General features: G+C 53.7%; 1 protein-coding gene across 2 annotated transcripts; it reads left to right on the top strand.

Annotated features, from left to right (window-relative positions):
• The first annotated feature begins 207 nt into the window (after nucleotides 1-207).
• ATP8B2 (ATPase phospholipid transporting 8B2) lies at nucleotides 208-25,241 on the top strand. 2 transcript variants are annotated; one of them, XM_045816831.1, is made up of 28 exons: nucleotides 208-368; nucleotides 2,643-2,710; nucleotides 4,913-4,971; nucleotides 5,284-5,397; nucleotides 5,525-5,623; nucleotides 5,828-5,889; nucleotides 5,989-6,061; nucleotides 6,342-6,412; nucleotides 6,888-6,967; nucleotides 10,077-10,235; nucleotides 10,465-10,553; nucleotides 12,367-12,563; nucleotides 15,477-15,685; nucleotides 16,534-16,577; nucleotides 17,479-17,653; nucleotides 17,771-17,959; nucleotides 18,093-18,208; nucleotides 18,290-18,454; nucleotides 18,554-18,665; nucleotides 18,805-18,910; nucleotides 19,038-19,164; nucleotides 19,357-19,540; nucleotides 19,664-19,887; nucleotides 20,142-20,225; nucleotides 20,559-20,804; nucleotides 20,957-21,095; nucleotides 22,820-22,950; nucleotides 23,163-25,241. In XM_045816831.1, the coding sequence occupies exons 2-28, from the start codon at nucleotides 2,680-2,682 to the stop codon at nucleotides 23,439-23,441; spliced, it is 3,564 nt and encodes a 1,187-aa protein (XP_045672787.1). In that variant the 5' UTR covers nucleotides 208-368; nucleotides 2,643-2,679; the 3' UTR covers nucleotides 23,442-25,241. The 2 variants fall into 2 exon arrangements, with proteins under 2 accessions (XP_045672787.1, XP_045672786.1); XM_045816830.1 differs by lacking the exons at nucleotides 208-368; nucleotides 2,643-2,710 and adding an exon at nucleotides 3,323-3,615.
• Nucleotides 25,242-26,595: the final 1,354 nt, after the last annotated feature.

Below are 26,595 nucleotides of genomic sequence, written 5' to 3'. Positions count from 1 at the left end.
CTTGGTTCTTGGATGCTTTGGAGGCGGGATGGAGTCGGCAGTGGGTGGGCGGAGGACGCGACCGGGTCTTCTTGGTTTGCTTAAGAATTAAGACCCTCCCCCATGCCCCGCACAAAGATGGCGGCTCCTGCCTCGCCTTCTTCTCCCCAAAACCCCCTCCTGCCCCCCGCCCTCTCCCGCCACCTCCGTCACTTCCGCCCCGCCGTGGCCGAAACTGACACAAAGTAGCGGGCCGAGGCCCTGGGGGGAGCGGGGCTGCAGCTGGGGGGCGGGAGCCCGCGGGGAGCCGAGCCGAGCGCCCCCCGCCCCAGCCCCCGGCATGGGCAGGACGGGGCCGCCGGGGCGGGCGCCGAGCGCTGAGCGCTGAGGTGAGGCCAGGAGAGGCGGGTCAGCCCCGGAGCGCAGGGCGGAGGGCAGAGGCAGATGCGGCTGCGGACGGGGACTCGGGGCCGTAGGCGCCGGCGGGGGGTGTGGGAGGACGGGGTCAGGTAGTCGGGAGCCAGTGAGACGGAGAAGAGGGTGTCAGGGTGCCCGGGGATGGGGAGATGGGAAGGCTTCCTGTAGGACTGGCGGATGGGTGCTGAGGGGTGCGTGGAGGCCAGGCAAGGGGCGCAGGAGTGCCAAGGAGAAGCAGCTCATGGAGCAGCGGAGGGAGGAGAGGGGTAACCGGGGTCCCAGGGTTTGGGTGCCTGGAGAAGGGAGTCGGGGACTGGCAGGCTTTGTCTCTGTGCATGAGGAAAAGCAAGGGTGCAGGAGAGGTGGTCGCTCTGGGAGCTCAAAGCTCTACGGAGTTGAGTCCTGGGTTCTGTCCTTGGGTATGGAAAGTGGCCAGGGGTGATGTTGGAGGCAAGGGAGCTGGGGGTGTTGGATTCCATTTCCTGCTGTTTCCTGACCTGCCCACAAATATCCCTGCCAGCCTTCTCTGAAAGAAGGGGGTCAGTCTTCCTCGGGACAGCAGGGGCCGGGTCTAGAAGCAGAGCCGTTTTCCTCCATGGAGCGTTGCCTTCTTCCCAGAGCTGGCTATTTTTATCCTAAATGTGGCTGCAGATGAGGCTGGGGCTAGGGCTACTGCAGGGCGGGGGTGCAGGGCGTCCTGGCTAATGGCCCCGACAGACTGTGAGAGACTGGGAAGAAGTGAGAAGAGTCCCTGTTCCCAGGTCTCCCCTGCCCTTTCCCTTCCTAGTACAGCCCCCAGAGCGGGTGAGGTCTGGGGCCAAGCCAGCTTTCAGTCCCCCAGGGTCCTGGAGGTCAGCAGCTCCCTCACGAACTCTTTGGTAGGACCGAGACCCAGATCCGTGGGCCGGCGGTGCTTCCTGACAGCCTCCTGGAAAGGGCTGGGCTGGCTGTGGGACTCGAGATGCCCACCCATACATCCTATCCTTGGATTTCTCCCTCCACACCCCACCCTCCCGTGACTCACGCTCTAGACTGGGTGGAGACCCTGGCTGGGGGCCCTGGAGGAGGGCTTGGCATCTCTAAAATGTGGATGAGGTTTTTCTTCCTGAGCCAGGCACCCTTGGCTGCCAGAGTTGGGGAGGGTCACAGAGGAAGAGGTCTTCTGGTGTTCAGTATTGCCTGGTCTGGGGTTTGGAAGGGAGTCTGGGTTTGTGAAGAGGACTGGTGTGGGTGACAGGGCTGTGGCCAGAGTCTGTAATTATGGAGGATGGGCAGACAGGCAATTAGTATCTCTTGGGGCTGACAGGCTGGCGGGGTGTGCCCAGTAGGCTGGATACAGGGGAACTGAGGAGGAGGAAGGCTTTCCACCCAGACAAAGAAAGAGGAGGTGACAAGGGGACCCAGGACCTGGCAGTTTCCTTGTGGGCCAGGCTGGGGCATAGGGTGAGGCTCTGTGACTCTGTCTTGTAAGCCAGAACTTTTACCTTTTTAGGTGAAAGGAAGGACATGGGAAGATGGAAGGAAGCAGAGGTCCATCTGACTGATGCTCCCTGAACCTGTGCCCAGTGTCCTACTGACTGGACTAGGTTTGGGGTGGGAGAGAGAGGGATAACTCCCCAGGGGTTGGGAAGATCCCTTTGCTAGTCCAGAAAGGTGGCTGACCAGACTTAGAGGAAGTGATCTGGTGACTGGGCAGGAAGTGAAGGCCATACTTCTAGTGTGAGTTCCCCTGGAGGAGGTGATAATGGGCAGGAGGGTGGAATGGGAGGGTTATAAACTTTTTGAGAAGAGTGGAGCCTGCCCACCCTGTTTCCTGAAGCTCTGCCAGGTGTTTCCTGGCTGGTGTTCCCTCAGCTGCACCCTTTGGTGGAAATTCTGCTTTCCAGTAAACACGGGCACCACTCATTGCCACTAGGAGGGCCCATGGGTGCCTCTGTTGTTCCTGAGATGGGTACCTGGAGCACTGTGCCCTCCTCTCTGCCCCCTTCCTTTCCCTGCAGGTCTTGGTTTTTGTAAACCGTCAGTCCCCTCCGTGTTGTCCAAGGCAGAGGCATGGGGGGATGTGGTGGGGAAGCCTCCTCTCTCAGGGACCCATCAGAGCAGTAAGCAGAGCGTTGGTGGGGAGTTGCTGAGGACAGAGGGACAAGGTCAGAACTGGGGAAGAGAACCTTCAGGAGGAGTCTGAAGAGGGGAATGAAGGGTCGCCCTCAGGTTCTTGACTTCATGCACGTGTCACCTTCCTTCAGGGTCTCCCATGGGATTGCTGGGACCTTGCTGGGTGAGATGGCATTGTGTGCAAAAAAGCGCCCCCCAGGTAAGACAGGCAGGAGTTGGGTGGGGGGCCTGTTGCCGTGGCTGTCACGAGTGGGTGTTATGGCTCAGGGAGCAAAGGGGAGAGGGACACCTGGCAATGACTCTGAAGGAGGGTAGTTTGGTACTCCTACCCATCCCGGCAGGATCCTAGGAAACCGAATTCTTTCCTTGATCCCTGAGCTAGATTCTCTGGGAGGGTGCTGAGTACCTGCCCCTCACCCCTAGACGCACAGATCATTGTTATCTGTGGGCACCTGGCGCTCCTGTTCCCTGGCCTGTAGAGGCTGGGGAGCTGTTCCCATCTACTCTCCTCCGTCCTCACACCTCCAGGTCTCCCTCCTTTCTCCCCTCCCTTTTCCATCCACTCGGGTCCTTCTCCTTTTCCTGTGGGCGGGGTGGGTGGGACGAAAGCGGTTGCCCCCGACAACGTCTTCCCCTCGCCCGCATTGGCCGGGCGGGGAGGCGGGGCTGGGCGAGAGCTTTCGCCTACGCGGCGCTGGCAGGCCGCGGCCCTGCGGAGGGGAGCGGGTGGGGGCGGAGCCCGGGTGCACGCGAGCCGGCTCGGCTCTGGACGGACGCTAACGGGGTCGCGGGCCCATCCGGACCTGCGGCCGCGGCGCAGTTGACAGCGTGGCGTCCCCGGGTGAGGGAGGCCGAGAGAATGGCCGGGGCGGCAGGTGGGGTGCGCGCCCGACGGCCCGAGCTCCCCTCTGAGTGGCCACAGCTCCTGCGCCTTCCCGGGGGGCCGCCCCATCGGCGCCGCTGAGCCCAAGGACCGACCGACAAACAGGCCGCCCTTCCCTGCTCTAACCGGGATCATGACGGTCCCCAAGGAGATGCCAGAGAAGTGGGCCCGGGCCGGGGCGCCCCCCTCCTGGAGCCGAAAGAAGCCCTCTTGGGGGACAGGTAACGGGAGGCAGCGACTGGCCGTTTACCCGAGTCCATAATTTTTCCTCTCCTAATCTTCACATTTGCTTGTCCTCAACCTTCCCCAACTTTCCCCGTTCCGCTCCTTTCTAGACCTAGAGGTACTGGTTCCGAAGGGTCCGGTCCCTGCCTGTCCTTTTGCATGGTATTTGGTGACTTCAGAGAGGGCTCAGCCAGAGGGTCCCCTCTGGGGAAATTTCTGAGAGTAAAGTGACGATGCAGGGTGGGAGCACGCTGGGTAGGCAGGGGTGCTGTGGTCTAAGGTTTTGCTGCTGCAGCATGCTCTGCAGGGGTCTTGGGAGGGGATGAGGGAAGGGGTCTGGGATGCTGCTTTTGGCTTCTGGACGGGATTGAGGCATTATGTTTACTGTCTAACCAGATGCCCCCCTTTTCAGCCTGTGATAGTCGTGACCCTGGGAGATGGGCTGGAGAACCCTTCATAAGACACCCCATGTTCTGTACCTGAACTCGGTGCCTGCAGTCCCGGGTCTGCGGAGGTTTAGGATAGGTGTAGGTCATTTGTCACTCAGTCAGTGGCAAATGTGTTATTTAGGGGAAATGTGTGCAGATGGCACAAGAAGGGTTACCGTTCCAGAGCATTGTTTCCAGTATCCCCACTCCTGCCTCCTTCATGTCTGTCTCAGTCTGCGTGACCCATATCCCTGACCCCCCTTCTACTTGAAGATGAGCTTTAAAATAAGGTGATGTCATTGTAGGCCAGTCAGAAGCTGCTGCTGGTGACATGTGACAAGCAGAGGCTCCTTTAGGGGGGACTGCACGTGGGGCTGGGATACTGCCGCAAAGCAGTTCCAGGGCACCGTGACCCTCTGTCTCGTCACCCGCCCCACCCCCAGGTCAGAGGGGGACAGGACCACGGCCAGATCCACCGGGGTTCCCAGGGGAAGGAAGCTGTATGTCTCCAGTTTGCTGTTCCTCTGGGAATTCCCAAGACATTCATACCTAAGATGTTAATTAAAGGGATGGGGAGAGGACCTGAGTGCCCCCAGTGGAAGACCTTGACGGTTCCTGGGAAGAGGAGAAGGCATCCTGTCTTGTGAATGTAATGCCCACAGAGCCCAGCAGTCAGGCTAGCGAAACGTGGACTAGAGGAAAGAATTTAGTGACACCTCAGGAGTGGCGCTAACTCTTTAAGACTCCATACTGTGGAATCAACCAAGCACCCTCGGTGGAAGCCCCACAAAGTGGGGTGGGCCTGACGAGTTGTTGGGCCTGGCCTCATTCCGCTCCTCCTGACTGCAGCATCATTCTGTTGCAGAAGAAGAAAGGAGGGCGCGGGCCAACGACCGAGAGTACAATGAGAAATTCCAGTATGCGGTGAGTGGCTCCAGACCACCTATTCAGACCCGGCTAGGTTGAGGCTGACTGGGAGAGTGCGTAGGGGCGGGGAAGGCAGCCTCCTCACCGCTCTCCATCTGCTGCTGTGCTGCATTTTTCATGCCTTCACCTGTCATTGAAGTGGTTACATTGACCCCTTGAGACTTTCTTCTCATCTTTTTTTTGCCCTTCCTACACCTGTGGTTGCTGGCTTTTGGGGGCTGAGGTTTGGGGCAGTGGAGGAGGCAGCCTCAGTCTGGTTCTGGACTGGGGCTGGAGGCCCTCTCATTGTCCTCTCTCCCACTGCCACAGAGTAACTGCATCAAGACCTCCAAGTACAATATTCTCACCTTCCTGCCTGTCAACCTCTTTGAGCAGTTCCAGGAAGTTGCCAATACCTACTTCCTGTTCCTTCTCATTCTGCAGGTAAGTGACCTGCCGCAGACCCTTTGCAACTCACAAAGCCACATGCAGTCAAGGAAAAGAAAGGTCGAGGGGCAAAGAGAGCATGGAATGGGGCCTCAGAGGCATGCCTTCTCTTTCCTCTTTTCAGTTGATCCCCCAGATCTCGTCCCTGTCCTGGTTCACCACCATCGTGCCTTTGGTTCTTGTCCTCACCATCACAGCTGTTAAAGATGCCACCGATGACTATGTGAGTTGTTTTCATTGCCATCCCTTACCTGGTCCAGCTGGATTCATGATATCTTAGCCCAGAGTAGGGAGGGGGAGGCAGAGAGAGAGTAGATCTGTGAACAGGTGTGAACCGGTGGTACCCAGCATGCTCTGCATTCCACTAATCATCTAAACCCTTGGAGCAGGAGAAGGTGTCTTACCTTTCTTAGTTTCCTCTTTTCAGTTCCGCCACAAGAGTGATAACCAGGTGAATAACCGTCAGTCTCAGGTGCTGATCAATGGAATGTGAGTGCCTGTTGGAGACTGAGGGCCTTGGGAGGAAAGGGGTTCCTGGGAACGTCTGTAGCCACTGACAGCCTCCTCCTGGCCTTTTCATTGCCTCAGCCTCCAGCAGGAGCAGTGGATGAACGTCTGCGTTGGTGACATCATCAAGCTAGAAAATAATCAGTTCGTGGCGGTAAGGGAACAGGCGCTCCTCTAGGCCTGCAGCACACTTTCCTATCTGTGGCAGAAAGGATGAGTCTCTCTTGGCTTACTGCTGCCTCTTAACCACCTTCGGAAGGAAACTTTTTTGAATGGGAAGCTTCTGTGTCATTTTGGGAGTGACTCCTTTCTGGCCATCCACATACTTGGGGCTGAGCAAGCCGAGAATGCTTGGTGGAAGGAGGGGTCATCAGAGAGTCCACTGGGGGGTGGAGGATTGGGTCTTCGGGTTTCTCATTAGCTTTTCTCTGTAGGCGGATCTCCTCCTCCTTTCCAGCAGTGAGCCTCATGGGCTGTGTTACATAGAGACAGCAGAGCTCGATGGGTGAGTAGCATGCTCAGTGTCACACTTCTCCTTCTGCCTCCGTAGGGGTAAAAAGCATTTTTGAAAGAGTTTCCGCCCTGGCTGGTGTAGTTCAGTGGATTGAGTGCGGGCTGCGAACCAAAGTGTTGCAGGTTCGATTCCCAGCCAGGGTACATGCTTGGGTTGCAGGCCATAACCCCCAACAACTGCACATTGATGTTTCTCTCTCCCTCTCTCCCTCTCTCCCTCTCTCTCTCTTTCTCTTTCTCTCTCTCTCTCTCTCTCGTGAATAAATAAAAAAAAAAGAAAAAAAAGAAAGGGTTTCCCAGGGTTGGGATGTGTTCCTTTTGGAAAACTTTGGGGAAGCAAGACTTCGGATGGATAGAAGTATTGCCCACCCCGTAATGCGTGGGGCGGGATGCCCTGTGGTCAGGTGCCCCTGGGTGGGACCTAGGGGAAGGGAAGGAGCCAGGACTCAGGTGCACTGTCCTTCCAGAGAGACCAACATGAAAGTGCGTCAGGCGATTCCAGTCACCTCGGAGCTGGGAGACATCAGTAAACTTGCCAAGTTTGACGGTGAGTAATTTTGGAGAAGTAGCTTTCAGGAAGAGGAGGTGGTTGGGTTTTGGGGTGTAAATTGCATTTTCTTCTTTTGACTTTTGCTGTGATTACACACCTCCCTTTTTGTGTGTGGGGGGTGGGGGCAGTGGTGGTGTCAGGAATGCCAGGTGGCTACCACTTATTTTTGAATCGATGGTCATTTCAAGAGAACTTAACAGGTGATAACTCCTCCTTGCTGTGCATATTGAGAGAATTTCAGCTTATTCTTATTCAGCTTAGAATAGTGATATATGCTCCTTTTAATAAGGTAATTGTGCAGTGTATATAGGAAAAAGCTCTTCTGCCCTCCAGTTCTACCTTTCTTAGGGTAGCCAGGTTAGCTGGCAGTTGAGTGTGTTTTTATCCATACTTTTTTCTATGTTTATACAAACATTTGAACAGAAATCAATGGGGTTATACTGTACCAAGTTCTCTGCCACCTGCTTTTCTTTACCAATTAAATTCACCCTCATAATCTTATATTACCATAAAAGGAAATTTACCTGTTTTTTTTTAAAGATTTTATTTATTTTTAGAGAGGGCAAGAAAGGGAGAGAGAGGGGAACATCCATGTGTGGTTGCCTCCTACATGCCCCTTACTGGGGACCTGGCCTGAAACCCAGGCATGTGCCCTGACTAGGAATTGAACCCGTGACCCTTTGGTTTGCAGGCTGGCACTCAATCCACTGAGGCACATCAGACAGGGCCTACCCACTACTTACTTTTTAAAAATATATTTATTGAGGGAGGGCTGGAGTGGTAGGGAGGGGAGGGGGGAAAAGGCAGAAAACTGTACTTAAACAACAATAAAATTCAAAAGTATTTAATTAAAAATATATATTTATTGATTATGCTGTTACAGTTGTCCCATTTTTTTCCTCCCCTTTATTCCCCTCTGCCCTGCACCCACAATCCCATCAGCATTCCCCCACCTTAGTTTGTGTCCATGGATTGTGTGTATAAGTTCTTTGGTTCTCTATTTCCTATGTTATTCTTAACTTCCCCTTATTTTGTACCAACCAATTATACTTCTAATTCCCTATACCTTTTCTATCATTCTCCTCCCTCGCCATAACCCTCCATGTGATCTCCTTTCTGTGATTCTGTTCCTGTTCTAGTTGTTTGCTTAGTTTGTTTTTGTATTTTGAGGTTCAGTTGTTGATAGTTATGAGTTTATTGTCATTTTACTGTTCATATTTTTAATCTTTTTCTTAGTTAGATAAGTCCCTTTAACCTCTCGTATAGTAAAGACTTAGTGATGATGAACTCCTTTAATTTGACCTTATCTGGGAAGCACTTTGTCTGCCCTTCCATTGTAAAGGGTAGCTTTGCTGGATAGAGTAATCTTGGATGTAGGTCCTTGCCTTTCATGACTTGGAATACTTCTTTCCAGCCCCTTCTTGCTTGCAAGGTCTCTTTTGAGAAATCAGCTGACAGTCTGATGGGAACTCCTTTGTAGGTAACTGTCTCCTTTTCTTTTGCTGCTTCTAAGATTCTCTCCTTATCTTTAATCTTGGGTAATGTAGGTATGATGTGCCTTGGTGTGTGCTTCCTTGGGTCCAAATTCTTAGGGACTCTCTAAGCTTACTGGACTTCCTGGAAGTCTATTTCCTTTGCCAGATTAGAGAAACTTTCCTTCATTATGTTTCCAAATAAATTTTCAATTTCTTGCTCTTCCTCTTCTCCTTCTGGTATCCCTATGATTTGGATGTTGGAATGTTTAAAGATGTCCTGGAGGTTCCTAAGCCTCTCCTCATTTTTTTGAATTCTTGTTTCTTTATTCTGTTCTGGTTGATTGTCTATTTCTTCCCTCTGCTCCAAACTGTTGATTTGAGTCCCAGTTTCCTTCCCGTCACTGTTGGTTCCCTGTATATTTTCCTTTATTTCACTTTTCCATAGCCTTCATTTTTTCTTCTAATTTGCGACCATGTTCAACAATTCTGTGAGCATCCTGATTACCAGTGTTTTGAACTGTGCATCTGATAGGTTGGCTATCTGTTTGCCGCTTAGTTGTATTTTTTCTAGAACTTTGATTGTTCTTTCATTTGTGCCATACTTTTTGTCTCACTGTGCCTGTTACGTGCAAGGGGCAGGGCCTTAGGTGTTCACCAGGGCGGGGCAACCCACCTCCCTGCGTTGTGACGCAGAATGTGGAGGAGGGGTCTGAGAGGGAACAGTGCCGCTTGCTGTGCTGTCTGCTGGTTTTCAGTCACTTTCCCCAATACCCACAAGCAAATTGAGCCCTTCTGGTGCTGATTCCTGGGTGGGTGGGTTTGTGAACATTCTAGGACCCTGTGGGTCTCTCCAGTGGACTCTCCTGTGAGGCTGGGAGTTTCTCCCACTGCCGCCTCAACCCCCACAGGTGTTTTCAGTCAGAGGCTTTGAGGCTTTATTTCCCCACACTGGAGCCCTGGGTGTTGAGGTCTGGCTCGCTCCAAGTTGTTCCTCCCAGTTTATCTGTATGTGAATGTGGGACCACCCAGTCCACGGCCAACAGCTTGCTGCAAGTCCTCTCCGCCCGGCTGCCCACCTCCACACCTCCTATGAGTCTGGATGGATGTTTCTTCTTTAACTCCTTGGTTGTTGGACTTCCATACAGTTTGATTTTCTGCAAGTTCTGGCTATTTTTTGTTTTTAAATTTGTTGTTGTCCTTCTTTTGGTTGTGTGAGGAAGCAAAGTATATCTGCCTATGCCTCCATCTTGGCTGGAAGTCTCTACCCATTCTTTTTAATAGCTGTATATTGTTTCACAGAAGTGACGTATCATAATTTATTCCACTATTCCCTGACTCTGCAGTTGTTTCCAGTCTTTTCCTATTCAAATAATACTTGGATAAAAATTTTTTGACCTCAGCTATTGTTTCTGTAGAATAGAGTACTCAAAATAGAATTCCTGGGCCCAAGGGTACGTGTACTCTTAACATTAGTTCATATTGCCTCATTCCTCCCCATCAGCTCACAGTCCCAGCAGCAGTGTTTGGATGGGTCCGTGTGCTAACACCCTCTCCCTCAGCCCCCTTTTCTGTTTTGTTGTCTGATGGTCAAGCCTGCACCTTGAGCAGTGGCACTCTTGTCTTCCATGCAGGTGAAGTGATCTGCGAACCTCCCAACAACAAGCTGGACAAGTTCAGTGGAACTCTCTACTGGAAGGAGAACAAGTTCCCCCTGAGCAACCAGAACATGCTGCTGCGGGGCTGTGTGCTGCGAAACACCGAGTGGTGCTTCGGGCTGGTCATCTTCGCAGGTGAGCCTCCTAGGATCCAAAGAGAGAAGGGGAAGAGTTGGTTCCTCACCCCTTCCTCAGGGACATGGGAGGAGGCTGAGTGGACCGGTGCCATGCTAAAGCTAAAACACCTCCAGCCCCGAATCCAAGCCTCCTATGCAGCCTGATGTCCTGTCGTCTGGGGACTGGGGTAGAAGCCCAGAGGCAGTTTCCTTATTTGGCTTTCCTGGCCCTCCCCTTTCCTTCGTAGGTCCCGACACTAAGCTGATGCAGAACAGCGGCCGAACAAAATTCAAGAGAACAAGTATTGATCGCCTAATGAATACCCTGGTGCTCTGGGTAGGGCTTCCCACACGTGGTTCCCTGCCCTGCCCTTCTGGTTCTCTCTGGGTCGTTCCCCTGCTCGCGTCTCCTCCCTGATCAGTAGCCAAGCTTCAGGTTTTGGCTGTAAAAGCCACTGGCAGGTTAGCCACTCAAAGGCAGTGTTTATTTCAGGCTCCTTTTAGACTTGAAAGATATTTAAAAAAACCTTTGGAACATGTGTGAATCAACAACTTAAAGCTAAAACAAGTCTTCCCTTCTCTGGATTCTAGTTATGATGATGACTTTCTGTGTGCTGTAACATGTGACCTTCTGTTTGCTTTTGCCTGAGACAAGGCGGCCTTCATGGGGATGGAGGAGGAATCAAAGGAAAAATTTCCGTTTGGAGGATGGAGAATGGGGTCTAATGGGGTCTTTTCCCCCAACTTCTAAGAGTGAAGGGATCCCAAAGGAAAAGTTTCTGTTTTCGTTTTTGGCGATTCCTGAATCCCTCTCTTGTTTGGCTAGAAATCTGAGCTCCTTGTTGGGTTCTTCTTCCCTTCTCCCCTCCTCTTCTTGCGTCCCCACTGCTTGCTGCCTGCCCTCCACAGGCCAGCTTGCGGAAGGCTGGGGCCAGCCTCTGGTGAGACAGTTTCCACCCTGGCCTTAAAGTTCTTGTGGAAACCCCGCCTGCGGGAGAGTGGTCAAGTCAATCATGAAGTGGCTCACATCATCCCCTGGTGGTGCTTGGGTACCAGGACGGTTCCTGTTTTGTTCCAAAGCATCAAGAGCCGAGCTGGCGCCCTGGCCAGGTAGCTCGATTGGTTAGAGTGTCATTCAGATACACCAAGGTTGCGGGTTCCATCCCTAGTCAGGGCACATAAAAGAAGCAACCAAGGAATGCGTAAATAAGCATAACAACAAATTGATGTTTCTCTACCCCCTCCCACCTCTCTCTCTCTCAAATGAAAAAAAATAAAATAAAAAAGTAGAGGCAACTTGGCAAATAGATATCTGGAATCAGACAGTGGTCTCAATTTTTTTCTTTTAACCTCCAAAATTTTCTTAGGATTTTTCTTCAAGTACTCTAAGCTTTATAAAATTTTTGGCTATCAAGAAACCCACATTTATGAAAATACATTCCCCCCCTCCCTGTTTCAAGAAGGTAGGGGGCAGTCTATATGAGGTAATAAACACGTCAGAAATGTCGTGGTGGTGGTGTGTTGTTGACTCATGGAGGCTTAGCTCAGGTGAACGGGGGACTCCCAGCGAGCGTTTTTGGTGTGTTGAAAGCAGCTTGCCGCCACTTCTACCACTGTGGGGGCCTCGTCAGGGTTCCAGGATGTCAGATGGGAGCTGCACAACTATTTCAGCTTCCCCATCACACAGATGGGGAAACGTTCAGAGAGAAGGCCACAACGGTCAGCGGCAGACGAGAACCTGTCACCAGTCTGGGCTCTTCCCACTAGAGCATGCCACCATTTTTAAAGCTGCCTGAACTTTTTTTTCCCCCCCAAATATTCACCCAAGGACAAGCTTATTGATTTTAAAGAGAGGGGAAGAGAGGGAGAAAGGGAGAGGAACATTAATACAAGAGAGAAACATTGACCTATTGCCTCTTGTACTCGTCCCAACCAGGGACCAAACTCACAATCCAGTCATGTGCCCTGACCAGGAATCGAACCCATGACCCTTTGGTTTGCGGAATGGCGCCCAACCAGTTGAGCCACACAGGCTAGGGTGATGTGTGAGCTTTTGAGGGTTCAGGTATGAGTGATGACCTTCAGGGATACACTGGGTTCTGAGGGCTTCCTACGTGGCAACCTTACCTTTGCCTCTCATTCCTCCCCAGATTTTTGGATTTCTGGTCTGCATGGGGGTGATCCTGGCCATCGGCAATGCCATTTGGGAACACGAGGTGGGGATGCGCTTCCAGGTCTACCTGCCCTGGGATGAGGCGGTGGACAGTGCCTTTTTCTCTGGCTTCCTCTCCTTCTGGTCCTACATCATCATCCTCAACACCGTTGTGCCCATATCACTGTATGTCAGGTATGTGCTTTCCATGCCTGGAGTCTCTCCAGGGAGCTCAGGTGGTCCCTTGCAAACTTCTCTTGTCTGTGAAGGTGAAACCCTCGAGAGGGAACGTGCATCCTCTTCTTCCTGTGCTGTGAACATTTCATGTTACCTGTTTATCTTTGCGTGCAGAGCTAACTTCACCACAGTTTCCTGGCACTTTGGACTGTGCAGAATGAAAACCATGTCCCTGTATTGGGCACATGTTTGCTGCATGCCGGCTTTGTGCACAGAAGCATGTTAGGTGTGTGGCGCTGACAAAGACGTATTAGCAATGGAACTCCTTCCCCCCAGGCACTTCAGTCTAGTAGAGGGACATTATAAAATAAAATGGGGGCGAGTACAGAAGCGATGCTACCTGCAGTCGGATGTGCACAGCAAGGGGCACAGAGAAGTGGGACACGGCCTCGGCCTTCGAGAGTGGCAGACTGGTGGAGGAAGGAGGTGCAGACAGCGTCAGGCACTGAGACACCGTGTGGGCAGTGCAAAGTGCCATGAGAGGTGGAAGAGCATCGCTCCCCATGCAGTTAATCCCAGAGGACTCTCTGAAGAGGTGGCCATTGAACTAAGCTTTGAGTGGTTGCTGGGCTGGGTGAAAGTACAGCCTGGGGAAGAGCCTAGAAACACAGGCTCAGCAATGGGGACTGAGGAATGGTCACAGGACAGTTCGGCTGTGGGCCAGAGGGCTGGGAATGTAAGTTTGATCCCAGCTGTGGGGGGCTTGAATCTTCACCTCTGGCCTTCGTACTTAGTAAACCATTAAACAATTCTTTAAGAAGAAACTCTAAAGAGTCCTTTAGGAAGTATTGGCAGGCAGTGGTGCGTGTGGATCAGGGGCATCTGGGACGCTTGAGGTGAGAGGTGCGAACGACCTGGAGAATGAACAGGATTGAACAGGAGGAGGGGGTGCAAGAGGAGGAAGGAAGAGTGGCCGAAGAAATTGTCTTTTGTATGGAGTTCCTTGCACTTGAGATAAGTGAACCTGCAGCATTTTTAAGGAGATGCTTCATGAAGTCTGAGAACTCTTCCCTTACGCCACTGTTTGTTCACGGTTACCCCAGTGAGTCCCCAAACCTGCCCACCAGCCCCCTAGCCCCAGGGCTGATGACACTGACAGGAGACAGGTTCCTGTGCCGAGGGCTTTTCTAGAACATTAAGAGGAGACTCAGAGGTGCGTGGTCAGGCCCTGCCTTCTCGTTAGTCATGTGACCTCAGGTAAACCCAGTCACTGGAGACCTCAGTTTTCTTGTGTCAGATGGAAGTAATAGTAAAGGTCCACCTTTTTCATAGGGATGTCTTGATGTAAGATACTAGATTGGGAAATCGTTTAAAAATTAAATTACCCGCCCTGGCTGGTGTAGCTCAGTGGATTGAGCGCGGGCTGGGAACCAAAGTGTCCCAGGTTTGATTCCCATCTAGGGTACATTACTGGGTTGCAGGCCATAACCCCCAGCAACCGCACATTGATGTTTCTCTCTCTCTCTCTCTCTCTCTCCCCCACACACACACTCCCTTCCCTCCCTAAAAATAAATAAATAAAAATCTTAAAATATTAAAAAAAAAATTAAATTACCCTACAAATGTTGGGTGGTAACATGTCCATCATCATCGTAACTCCGATTCTTCAGCACTGTTGAAATGTTTTCTTGTTTCTAATCTAATTTTTTTTTAAAAGATTTTATTTATGTTTGGAGAGGGAAGGGAGGGAGATAGAGAGAGAGAGAGAAATATCAATGTGCGGTTGCTGGGGGTTATGGCCTGCAACCCAGGCATGTACCCTGGCTGGGAATCGAACCTGAGACACTTTGGTTCACAAGCCTGTCCTCAATTCACTGAGCTACGCCAGCCAGGGCGCTTCTAACCTAATTTTTTCCCTGCCTTTGGGCTTTGCTGTCCGTGTTTTATATCCAAGCCTAGAGAAGTTTTCCTTCTAAGTCTCATCAAACTGTGTGTGTGTGTGTTTGGGGGAGGTGGGGGTGGGTAGGGAAGTGGTGCTTGGTCAGCTGAGTGGGGAGAAGGCCATGAAGATATTTCCAGCCAGCTCATTTTTTGCCCAGTGACTGGGTCCTGACAGCAGCCCCAGATCAGATGCAGGGTTCCACATGTGGCCCCACTGTTCGGCTATATTGGGCCTAAACAAAGGGCTGTCTCTGAAGCACACTGACAGTCCCTGTTCCAGAGGAAACACCTAGCAAAGAGGAGGGTGTGAGCACACCCGGGCTTGTTGAAAGCATCGTGCCATTGTGAACTGGTATTATTTCCCAGCTTTTTGAGGCCCCACTCCCTTCCTGAGTTGGCCTTTCAGGTGGTCTCGTGTTCTCTCGGAAAGCCACAGGCCGGAGCGTCGGGGCTGCAGAGCCCTGAGCCAGGTGGAAGGCGAGCGTCAGCTGTGTTCGCGCAGTGAGGAGGGGCCGAGCCTTCTTGGCTTCCTCTCCCCACTGTGGCCCCTTTTTTGAGGTGGCACCTGTGTTGCTGTGGCATGCGCAGCGCCCTCATTATTTTTCTCTTTTTTTCTCTCCCTTCCTTCTCGCACTTTCTCTTGTTTTCTCTGCATGGTTTCTGTATTATTAGCCCTGAGGTAAGCACTGGTTGAGCGCCTTGTCTCCGGCCCCTCTTCCTCCTCTGCCTGTGCTGTCCGCCCCGCCTGCCCAGACCCTTTGCACCTTTTCGTCTGGAGAGCGTCAGAGGGTCGGGTCGGGGGTTTCTGTGCTGGCTGTATGTGGCTGGCTCCACCTTCAGGCTCTCCTTGCCCTTCCCCACCCAGGTTCCCATGTCCGGGTGTCACCGTGTCACCGTTTCTCCCCAGCCGGAGCACCTGCAGCAGAGGCCTGCATGGGTGGGGCACCCCCTTTCCTTCCCACCAAGCCTTACCCCCTGTCCCTTGTGCAGTGTGGAGGTCATTCGCCTGGGCCACAGCTACTTCATCAACTGGGACAAGAAGATGTTCTGCATGAAGAAGCGGACACCTGCGGAGGCCCGCACCACCACCCTGAACGAGGAGCTGGGCCAGGTGGAGTACATCTTCTCCGACAAGACGGGCACCCTGACCCAGAACATCATGGTCTTCAGCAAGTGCTCCATCAACGGCCGTAGCTATGGTAGGTGGCGCCACCGGGCACGGGGGCTCGCGTCTTTCCTGGAAGGAGAGTGAGTGGTCCTGGGGCTCCCACAGTTGTCTTGACGTTTGGGTTTTGCTTCTTTTCTGTTGGGGTCTCTGGGGCCTCGAAAGGGCCTGCTCTGTGCCCCATGTCAGGAAGCAGACAGCGGCGGCGCTTCCCGCCCTGTGTTGACGCTCTCACCCATTCCCAGCTCCAGGCAGTCGGGGAGCTCCTTGGCTGTTTGAAGTGAAGCCCGAGACACTGGCCTCTGGGTGTCCTGGCCAGGTTGGATCTTGGCTGCCTCGGTGGAGTGCTAGATTCACCTTGTGTTGCTGTTCAGGGGCCTTGTGAGTCTCTGGAATGTGATGATGGTCTTTCTAGTGTGGCCCCGAGACAGGGGCCTTGTGGCTGAGCTGCTGGGATGGCTTGGGGCAGGGCGTGTGGTGTCTGACTTCTGTGAAGTAGGAGCCCTTTCTATTACTGCTTTCTATACTAACCCAGGTCTTCCAGCTGGTGTTTGAGGCCTTGTCTGTGTGCCAGCCTGAAGGGGGAAAGGCACCTAGGAGGCCTGGGAACCCTCGGGTGGGCTGTACACTGGGAGCTGTCCCGGGAGGCGAGCACGTTGGTGGGGGCCACAGGGACGGGGGTGGGGAGCAGGTCCTGAGGATCCAGGTGCCTCTCGCTGCCTGTCCCTTTAGTTAACAGTGTGAATCTGTGTGACATTTGCTCAATGATGAGGGCTGTGGGTTTCAGGTACCTGCAGGGGGGTCTGTGCCAGCGGTTTCACCCCTTGCTCTGAGGGAACTCCCGCTCTGATGTTGCTTCTCCTCTGTCCTGGCTGTGTGTAGGTGACGTGTTCGATGTGCTGGAACACAGAGCTGAGTTGGGAGAGGTAAGGTCCAGCCTCCACAGTTATGCCGTATTCCAGTTGAGCTTATGGTACCTGCCCTGTCCAGGTGGCTCAGCTGATTGAGTGTCGTCCCATACACCAAAAAGTTGGGGGTTTGATTCCTGATCAGGTCGCATACCTGGGTTGCAAGTTCAGTCCCTGGTCAGGGAGCATATAGGAGGCAACCAGTTGATGTTTTTCTCTCACATCAATGTTTCTTTCTTTCTCTCTCTCCTCCTTCCTCTCTCTTCATATCAGTAAACATATTAAAAACAAAACATCCCTGGCTGGTGTGCCTCAGCCTGTGAACTGAAGGGTCACTATTGGGGGAATTGAACCCAGGCACGTGCCTGGGTTGCGGGCAGGACCCTGGTTGGGGCATACGAGAGAGAACCGCTCAATGTATCTCTCACACATCGATGCTTCTCTCCCTCTCTTTCTGCTCCCCTTCCCCTTGTTCTAAAAAATAAATAAATAAAATCTTAATATCTTATTAAGTTTACATCTTATTAATATCTTAATAATTTAATTATTTATATTTAGAGCGAGGGGAAGGGAGGGTGAAAGGGAGAGAAACATCAGTGTGCGAGAGATACATGGGTTGTCTCTTGCACACCCCCAGCCAGAACCTGGCCCACAACCCAGGCTTGTGCCCTGACCAGGAATCAAACTGGTGACCTTTCAGTTTGCAGAATGATGTCCGACTCACTGAGCAACCCTGGTCAGGGCAGGAAATGAGTATTTTAAGGAATAATGGCCAGCAGTAGTGGGAATTCTGAGGTCCACAGTGGACAGGATCTTAGGCTTTCTGCCTGAGAGTTGGAAGAGCAGGGAACGGTAGAGTCGGGACGGCCCCTTTCCTGTGATACGCCTGGTGACCACTCTTCCCTAATTGTCCCCCTAGCTGCCGCAGAGGCCTGAACCCGTCGACTTCTCCTTCAATCCTTTGGCCGACAAGAAGTTTTTATTTTGGGACCCCACCCTCTTGGAGGCTGTCAAGATGGGGGACCCCTACATACACGAATTCTTCCGCCTCCTCTCCCTGTGTCACACTGTCATGTCAGAGGAGAAGAATGAAGGTGAGCTGCAGAGCGGGCCTGCGCTCTCCCTGCCGTGGCCGGCCTGGGCCTCCTGGGCAGGGTGCGTGGCTGAGAGGGCAGCCACTCATACCACGCATGCTCTTCCTCCCCTCCCAGGGGAGCTGTACTACAAGGCCCAGTCCCCAGACGAGGGAGCCCTGGTCACTGCAGCCAGAAACTTTGGTTTTGTGTTCCGCTCTCGTACCCCGAAGACTATCACTGTCCACGAGATGGGCACAGCCATCACCTATCAGCTGCTGGCCATCCTGGACTTCAATAATATCCGAAAGCGGATGTCAGTTATAGGTGAGGCCGGGACCAGGTGCTGGAGAATTCGGGGCATCATATAGTCCTGGAAGGGGGGAGGTGTGGTGGGTGACCCCAGTTGGCATATTCACCTGCCTGAATTTTCCTGGGACTTTCCCCCTGCTTCACTCAGTGCGGAACCCAGAGGGCAAGATCCGACTCTACTGCAAAGGGGCTGACACGATCCTGCTGGACCGACTGCACCACTCCACCCACGAGCTGCTCAACGCCACCATCGACCACCTGAATGTGGGTGTGAGCAGAGGGGGCATGGGACAGTTCGGTGTTGTGCAAGAGGGTAAGGGGTGACTTTCTTGGTTCGGTCTCCAGGAATATTCAGGGGAAGGGCTGAGGACCCTGGTCCTCGCCTACAAGGACCTGGATGAGGAGTACTATGAGGAGTGGGCCGATAGACGACTCCAAGCCAGCCTGGCCCGGGACAGCTGGGAGGACAGGCTGGCCAGCGTGTACGAGGAAATTGAAAGCGACATGATGGTACGGGCTACAGAATGGGTCAAGGGTGAGCGAGGGAGGCTCCTGCCTGGGACTCTTGTGGCAGGAACTCTTGTGCTAGGGACCCTTGTGGTATTTCAGCTGCTGGGAGCAACGGCCATTGAGGACAAGCTTCAGCAAGGGGTGCCAGAGACCATCGCTCTCCTGACGCTGGCCAACATCAAGATCTGGGTGCTAACCGGAGACAAACAAGGTGAGAGTCCAGCAGGGCAGAGGCACTTGCATCTGTACAGCAGCCCGCTGGGCCCTTGCATGAGCCTGGGACGTCAGGCAGGAGAGAGTGCTGACTTTGTTGGGGGCCTGCCTGTAGCTCCTGCCTTCTCTCTTGGTAGAAACGGCTGTGAACATTGGCTATTCCTGCAAGATGCTGACAGATGACATGTCAGAGGTGTTTGTTGTCACCGGTCACACCGTGCTAGAAGTGCGGGAGGAGCTCAGGTAAACAGGCCTGAGGCTGGCAGGTGCTCTGCTCTATGAACACAGGCCGGGAAGGGCTTCCTGGGCTCCTATGGGCTTGAATCCCTCCTTCTGTCCTGGGGACCACAGTTCCGCTTCCCCTTCATAGGAAAGCCCGGGAGAAGATGATGGACCCATCCCGCTCCGTGGGCAATGGCTTCGCTTACCATGAGAAAACGTCTGTGCTGGAAGCTGTCGCAGGGGAGTACGCCCTCGTCATCAATGGGCACAGCCTGGTAAGTGTTGCCACCCTTACCTCGGGCAGGGTCTTTCCAGAGAGTGCTTCTCTCTGTATGGCTTTTGTATCCTACCTTGGTCTCATTTCCCTCGACTTCAGAGGAGCTGTGGTCTTTAAGGCGACTGGGTGGGGCTGACTCCCGGTCTGTCCGGGGAAGACTGGGGCTCTCTCAGGGCTCTCTGTGTCGCAGGCCCACGCGTTAGAGGCAGACATGGAGTTGGAGTTTCTGGAGACGGCCTGTGCCTGCAAAGCTGTCATCTGCTGCCGGGTGACCCCGTTGCAGAAGGCACAAGTGGTGGAACTGGTTAAGAAGTACAAGAAGGCTGTGACCCTTGCCATTGGGGACGGAGCCAATGACGTCAGCATGATCAAAAGTGAGTGTGGACTGTGCAGGTGTGCGGGCTGGGTGGGAGGGACTCACAGAGAGGGGCTGTAAGCTGGTGGAATTCTGGAGTGTGGCGCCACCTTCACCCTCTCGTTCCCTCTTGTCTCTGCAGCGGCTCACATTGGTGTGGGCATCAGCGGGCAAGAAGGGATCCAGGCTGTCCTGGCCTCAGATTATTCCTTCTCCCAGTTCAAGTTCCTGCAGCGCCTCCTGCTGGTGCATGGGCGCTGGTCCTACCTGCGCATGTGCAAGTTCCTCTGCTATTTCTTCTACAAGAACTTTGCGTTCACCATGGTCCACTTCTGGTTTGGCTTCTTCTGCGGCTTCTCGGCCCAGGTAGCCCATAGTCCACCACTTGCCTGTCTGTAAGTTTCTTAAAGGAAGAGATTGTATCTGCTCTGTTTGTTGCTTAGGGCGCAGCATTTGTCCAGTTGTTCATGCATTTAAAAAATGCTTGTTGAAAAAGTAGAGGGGGAATTCCAAAAATTCCCTGGGGCTCCACGTCTGCCACATCGCTGCCTCGTCTGCCCGATTTGTCGTGCAGAAGGACAGCATGCTCACGCCTCTCCCGCTCCCCGTTTTCTTTCCAGACCGTCTATGACCAGTATTTCATCACTCTTTACAACATCGTATATACCTCCCTCCCGGTCCTGGCTATGGGGGTCTTTGATCAGGTATGGGGGAGTGTGATGGCCAGGCGGGCTGGGGAGAAGGACTCTGCTGTGGAGGAGTCACACTGGTCTGGTGCTGGTGGGCATGTGACACTTGTGCCGCTGCTTGTTGTCCCTGGGAAGGTGGCTTTTCCAGCTGGGCGCGGCGACTGTCCTCCTCTCAGGCACAGCCGACTGTAACTCCTCTGGGTGCCGAGCCAAGACTGCCTGCGGGCAGTTGGGGGGAGGCTGGATCTAGCTATCAAAGAATTTAGAAAGGGGGAGGCAGGGACAGGGTCTGCCCAAGTCCAAGCAGCAGCCCCTGAGCCTCGGGTGCGGCCTGGTCCTCCCACACAGGACGTCCCCGAGCAGCGGAGCATGGAGTACCCTAAGCTGTATGAGCCAGGCCAGCTGAACCTCCTCTTCAACAAGCGGGAATTCTTCATCTGCATCGCCCAGGGCATCTACACCTCTGTTCTCATGTTCTTTATCCCCTACGGGGTGTTTGCCGAGGCCACCCGGGATGACGGAACCCAGCTGGCCGACTACCAGTCCTTTGCAGTCACTGTGGCCACTTCGCTGGTCATTGTGGTCAGCGTGCAGGTATGAGGCAGTCTAAGCACTGCCCTCACCTCTGGAAGCAGTGAGCCTCCTGTCCCTGGGGCTGCCCTAGGCACTACTATTGTGTTTCTGGGGAAGGGACAAGGTTTGGGGGTGATGGATGCTTCTGCCCGAGACACTCCTGCTTTTTGCAGATTGGGCTGGACACAGGCTACTGGACAGCCATCAACCACTTCTTCATCTGGGGCAGCCTGGCTGTTTACTTCGCCATTCTCTTTGCCATGCACAGCAATGGGCTTTTCGACATGTTTCCCAACCAGTTCCGGTTTGTGGGTGAGTCTCTATGACTTCCTCTCGAGTCCCTGAGGAATCATGCCGTCCCTGGGACTGACGGGCGAGGCAGCCCGTCTGCACTCCACGGGCATTTATTCAGTGCTCCCTGTGCGCCAGGTGTTCTGTGGGTGCCGTGGGGGTGGCTGGGTGTATCTGACCCAGGCGCTGCCCTTAGGGAGCTTCCGTGTCCTCGAAAGTGAAGAATAGCCCTGCTGGTCTGTACAGTGTCGGGACCCAAGGGAGGTCAAGGGGTGGCAGGTATTATGGCCAGCAAAGTGACTGCATGTGGGTGACCAGGGATAGTCCCACACAGGAGGCTGCTGTGAATGGAGCCAGGATGGGGGAGTTGGGTTCTAAGTTGGAGAGCTGAAAGTATGGGAGGGCCACTTGTTTCTAGGGCAGGAATACCTGCTGAGAAGCAGTGGAAGAGAGGCCGGCAGGTAGGACGTCGGGGGTGTCAGCATGCCAGGCTGCTAGGTCGGCGTCTGACTTGCCAGGAGTCCTTAGGAGTGCACGGGGAGTGTCATCAGGGGGTTGCTTTAATGAATGTGGCAGCGATGGCCGGTGAGGAGCTACCGTAGTGACTGAGCGTAAGGCTCTTCAAAACTGGGGACAGGGTGGCCGCAGGGGGTGGCAAAGAGGGGCTGGTTGGGCTACATGGGATGAAAGATGCACTTCGGTTTCAGCACTTTCTTTAGATCTTTTCATTTATTCATCCAGTGGGCATTCAGTCACCAAACATTGTGGGTGCTGGGGACGCAGCCCTGGGTTTCATATTTCCATGGGAGAGACAAATAATTTACAAGTTCATAGATACAATGTCTGGAAGTAATAAATCCTATAAAAAATACCAAGTATGGTCAAGAGGAATAAGAGTAGTTAGCGAAAGCCTCTTGAGCAAGGGCCTCTGGCACAGAGAAACCTGAATAAAGGGAAGGAGTGATCCAGGAAGAAGAAACGGTGATGCAGAAGCCTTAGGTGGGGGCTTGTGAGGCGTCGTGTGTGGGGAAGGGTGGGTGGGGGGAGGGGAGTGGAAGTTGGAGGGGAGGGCTGAGGCATTGCGGGGGGATGAGTGTTGGCCCAGATCATTTAAGTCCATATAGATCAAGAGTAGTAACTTTGAATTTTAACCTAAATGTGGTAGGAAGCCATTGGAGGGTTTTGGGCAGGGAAATGTCATAAACTGACTTGTGTTCTGAAAGGATCACTCTTAACATTTTGTGGAGGATAAAGTATAGAGGGAGAGGGGGCTGTAGCAGTAACCCAGGCGAGAACGACGTGGCTTGCAATGCGGCGAACAGCGGTGGAATTCCAGTGGAATTCCGTAGGTACTGGAAACGGAGCCAACAGATTGGATGAGCACTTTGAGAGGTCAAGGTTGATTTCAGGGCTTTCAGTGGTAGCAGCCGAGGGGTTGGGAGGCCGCACTGGCGGGGCTGGGGAAGACGGAGCAGATTAGGGTGGAGGAAACAGGAGTTCTCTTTGGGTCTTTTGAAGTTGAGATGCCTGTTAGGTGCTCAGCAGAGATGTCAAGTCAGACAGTTAAAGAAACAGGTCTGGAGTTTTGGGGAGAGTTTGGAGTCGGGTCAGATGTGGAGATAACTGTTGGGGGAGCAGGAAGCCGGAGGACTTAGGTTGTGGGACTGGCAAAGTGGGGCCGCCAGGAGCAGCAACAGCTCTGTTGCTCTGCGGCTCCCAGGGCCTCTGACCCCCCTCTCCCTCAGGTAACGCGCAGAACACGCTGGCCCAGCCCGCCGTATGGCTGACCATCGCGCTCACCACAGTCATCTGCATCATGCCGGTGGTCGCTTTCCGATTCCTCAAGCTGAACCTGAAGCCCGACCTCTCCGACACGGTGAGAAGCGGGTGTGTCAGAAAGCCCTCTGGCTCCAACACGCAGTGGCTGCAGTTTGGGGCTTCGTGAGTCCTGTGTGTTGGTGGTGGTCCTCAGGACAGACGCCCCGTGCTGTCCTGTCCTGGGTGCCTGGGCCCCTCCTTGGGGGTGGTGGGCAACACTGCCACACTGATGCAGGCTCCTTCCCTGTGCTCCCCACCCCCATCCGCCAGGTCCGCTACACCCAGCTGGTGAGGAAGAAGCAGAAGGCCCAGCACCGCTGCATGCGGCGGGTGGGTCGCACGGGATCCCGGCGCTCCGGCTACGCCTTCTCCCACCAGGAAGGCTTCGGGGAGCTCATCATGTCTGGCAAAAACATGCGGCTCAGCTCCCTGGCGCTCTCCAGCTTCACCACCCGCTCCAGCTCCAGCTGGATCGAGAGCCTGCGCAGAAAGAAGAGTGACAGCGCCAGCAGCCCCAGTGGAGGCGCCGACAAGCCCCTCAAGAGCTGAAGGCCAGGAGCGGGCCGTGCCGGGGATCAGGCACACAGGGCAGGCCAGCTGCCGGCGGGTGGGGGGGGGACCGTGTCCAAGAGCCGCCGGTCCTCCTTCCTTGCCTCTCCCTGGTAGGCTCTGTCCTGCTGGTCCCACCAGAAATGTCTGGGGCCCCCCCAGTATGGGGGCTTCCCACTAGCTAGGGGGGGGGTAGACCTCAAGGGCAGAGTAGGGACTGGGCCATCTGGAACCAGCCCCAGTGTGGGACCAGATGTGGAGCCAGAAACAAAAAAAACTGTGAGAGGTTGTTCTGCCCCCACCTTGCCTGTGAACCCACAGGGAGACGAGAGTCTCTGTATTTTTTTATTCCCACCCCCAGAGGGGCGCAGAGCCCCCGCTCCTGAATCACACAAGAATGTACCACGCCGGGAAGCCAGAGACCTGGCGGGGCCTCGGGCCCCTCACGTCGTGTGTGTCTCTCCTTGATTTGTGTCAGTGTCTAGCTCAGTTTTGTCTTTTTTGTTTGGCAAGTGGCGGAGGCCTCCAGTGACTTTCGTGTTTTGGTTGGCGTCTTCACTCTCCGGGGGAGGAGGAGTGCCGCACTGACGGGCGCCCCGGCCTGGCCTGGGTCTTATGGAGGGGGGCGAGCGGAGCCGCGGTTCTCAGCTGTCCCTCCGTAGCTGGAACCCCCAGGGCCTGAGCTGATGGGGCGGGTGCCCATCAGTCAGCCGGAGGGTGTTGGCAGAGCAGAGGAGGGTTTGGTCCTGTCTTCTTCCTCACCCTGAGAGCGAAGAGCTTCTCCCTCCTGCAACACACGCATCGTCTCCTGGGCTCCGTGGGTCCCGCTGGTTTGGGGCCGGAGCCCGGGAAGGGGGTCCTGTCACCCTCGGAGCCAAAAGCTGGGTATGAAGTTTAGTCCTAAAGAAAAGATTTTGTTTCATTTTAAATTTTGACCCACGCCCATTAACAGAGTCCCTTTTGACTTCCCTTCTGCCTCCTCGTCTGGCATTTCCCTGCACCTATACCCGAGGACCTGAAGTGGGCCTGAAAGGGGAAGCTGGGCACCCTGAGGTGGCCCTGAAAGGGGAAGCTGGCCTCTGCTGCTTCCTTCTGGTGAATGAGAGGTCCCACCCCCCAGGCCCAGCCTCTGGCGGGAGCTGGTGGAGTCCCTGTGCCGGCTGGTGGAGGTTCTGCTCGGGGCCGGCCTGGTCCGGACAGGACTGGTCGGAGCCTCGGGCCCCTCTTCCTCCTCTCCATTGTCCTCACCTAGGGAGCTCTTCCCCAAATTAGGTGTTTCCCAAGTTCATTGCTACCAAATCAGTCTTGGGAAGAATCCTTTCCTCGTCTTTGGTAGTGGAGGGGGTCCTCAGGAATGGTGGGGAGCTCGGAGACCTTGAACATTCTATTATGTGGGAGCACCAGGAACTGCAGGTGTGCCCCAGCGAGGCAGGGGGGGGCCTCAGGTGGGGGGGGCCTGGCAGGGAAACCCCGTGTGGCCACAGTTTACAAACCCAACATCATGTCTGTTTGTGTGTCTCAAGGTGAGAGTCTGATTTTTATACCAAAGAGGAAATGATTTTTTTCATATTTGGTTTGTCTATTATATAAATATAAATCTATATATATATACAGTTATATATATTATTTTTTTGGTTCTCTCTCGTTTTTCAGGGAGGGAGGAAAGTACCAAGTTGCATTGAGCTGTAATTAAGGAACATTCTGTATAATTTATGACACATTTCTATACTTGCAAAAATTATATCATTTTATGGATATAAGAGAAAAATGCCTTTTTATAAAATTTCAGTTTCTGAGAAATGTGTAATTTGTTTCTTTTTGATGTTTAACCAAGACTGGTGGTCAAAGGAAAGAGGAAAAGAAACTGAAACGGAATGGAATGGAATGGAACGGGCAGATCTGGGCTGGGGGGAGAAAGCGGAGGCTGGCTGGGGGGTGTCAGTGACCCCCTCTGCACACCTCCCAGAGGGTTCAGCTGGACGATGGGTCAGTGGGTGGGGCCGAGAGGCACCTCACAGAGACTTTGTGTTCAGCTGTCAGCTCTTAGGGCCTTGAACCACAAGGTTCCCTTTTCCGAACACAAGCCAACCTCTCCTTTGTAACACATGCCAGATGGGAGGGCATGTGCAGGGAGCACCAGGCAAATACTTGGCTTTGTGTATGTTTTTGCGTTTCACCCCACACCTTTTCCATTGGCACCAGCCTCACAGACTAACATCCTCTTGGCTTTCCATGGAAGTAAATATCAGAGGGCCTGAGGATTACAGATAAGACTGCAGGAGTTCAAGGTTAGCAAATAAGGTGAGTTCTCCTTTAGGGAAGAGAGAGTGGGGTGAGGACCTTCGTCCCAGGAGAGCTCAGGGCTAGGATCCCCTACTGATGTCCATCCACACCCCCAGCCCCCAGCCTGGTTTCCCCCTCTGACCTAACCAGCCTTTTCTGTCCCGGGGACAAATAACCCTTCTTTCTCAAGAATACAGAGCTCCAACTAGAGAGCTCAGGACAAGACCAGGTTTTCTCACGGAGAAAGCGTCAGGGGAGGGACAACAGACTCCTGGGACACAAACCAGCCTTTTGCCTGGGTTTTCCTGGTTCTCTTGGGCAGCAGGTGATACCTGGCTGCCGAGGGTGCCAGTGCCCTCACCCCCAGGACGTGGAAACAGGCCTTGATCCCATGAGGCGGATGAGGCTCCCAGCATTTTTTTCTTTGCCATCTTTCACCCCCACCAACAGGCTGACACCCTCCTCACCCCATGACAGGCCTTCAGGGCTGTCATTCAGCACTGCCTGTGCTTTTCTCCTCACTGTCCCCGTGCTGACCTGCAAGAGAGGTTTCAGAGAACAGACAAAATCCTCCTCAACCGTGGAGAGAATGTTCTTCCTCGCCCTTCCTCAGATGAGCCAAGGCTCTCTGCTCACCCAAGACCCCATTAGACAGGTCTGGGGGAGGGGTCAGCATTACTTATGCTCATCACCACGTCCAGGCATTTTTTTTTCCACTTCCAAATAAATGTGCTCCCTCTGAGTTTCTTGCCACTCAGGTACCCCCTTTTCTTCCTCTGATCTCCTACTTCCTTCACTGAGGACTTGGGCACCTGTCTGACTGTCTTCAGTCCCCACCTGCCATTACCCTGGTGCCTTCTCCCACCATGTG

Source organism: Phyllostomus hastatus, unplaced genomic scaffold, assembly GCF_019186645.2.
Source record: "Phyllostomus hastatus isolate PE091 unplaced genomic scaffold, TTU_PhHast_1.1 phas_scaffold_216, whole genome shotgun sequence".
Lineage (NCBI taxonomy): Eukaryota > Metazoa > Chordata > Mammalia > Chiroptera > Phyllostomidae > Phyllostomus > Phyllostomus hastatus.
Note: the sequence above shows the minus strand (reverse complement) of the source record. Positions and strands in the feature narration are given on the sequence as shown.

Excerpts from the sequence above, each read along its gene's own strand:
- ATP8B2 (XM_045816830.1), top strand. The coding sequence starts at position 3,528 with ATGACGGTCCCCAAGGAGATGCCAGAGAAGTGGGCCCGGGCCGGGGCG. Across the intron at positions 6,968-10,076 it reads TAAACTTGCCAAGTTTGACG|GTGAAGTGATCTGCGAACCT; the intron begins GTGAGTAATTTT and ends TCTTCCATGCAG. Across the intron at positions 16,578-17,478 it reads ACAGAGCTGAGTTGGGAGAG|CTGCCGCAGAGGCCTGAACC; the intron begins GTAAGGTCCAGC and ends TTGTCCCCCTAG.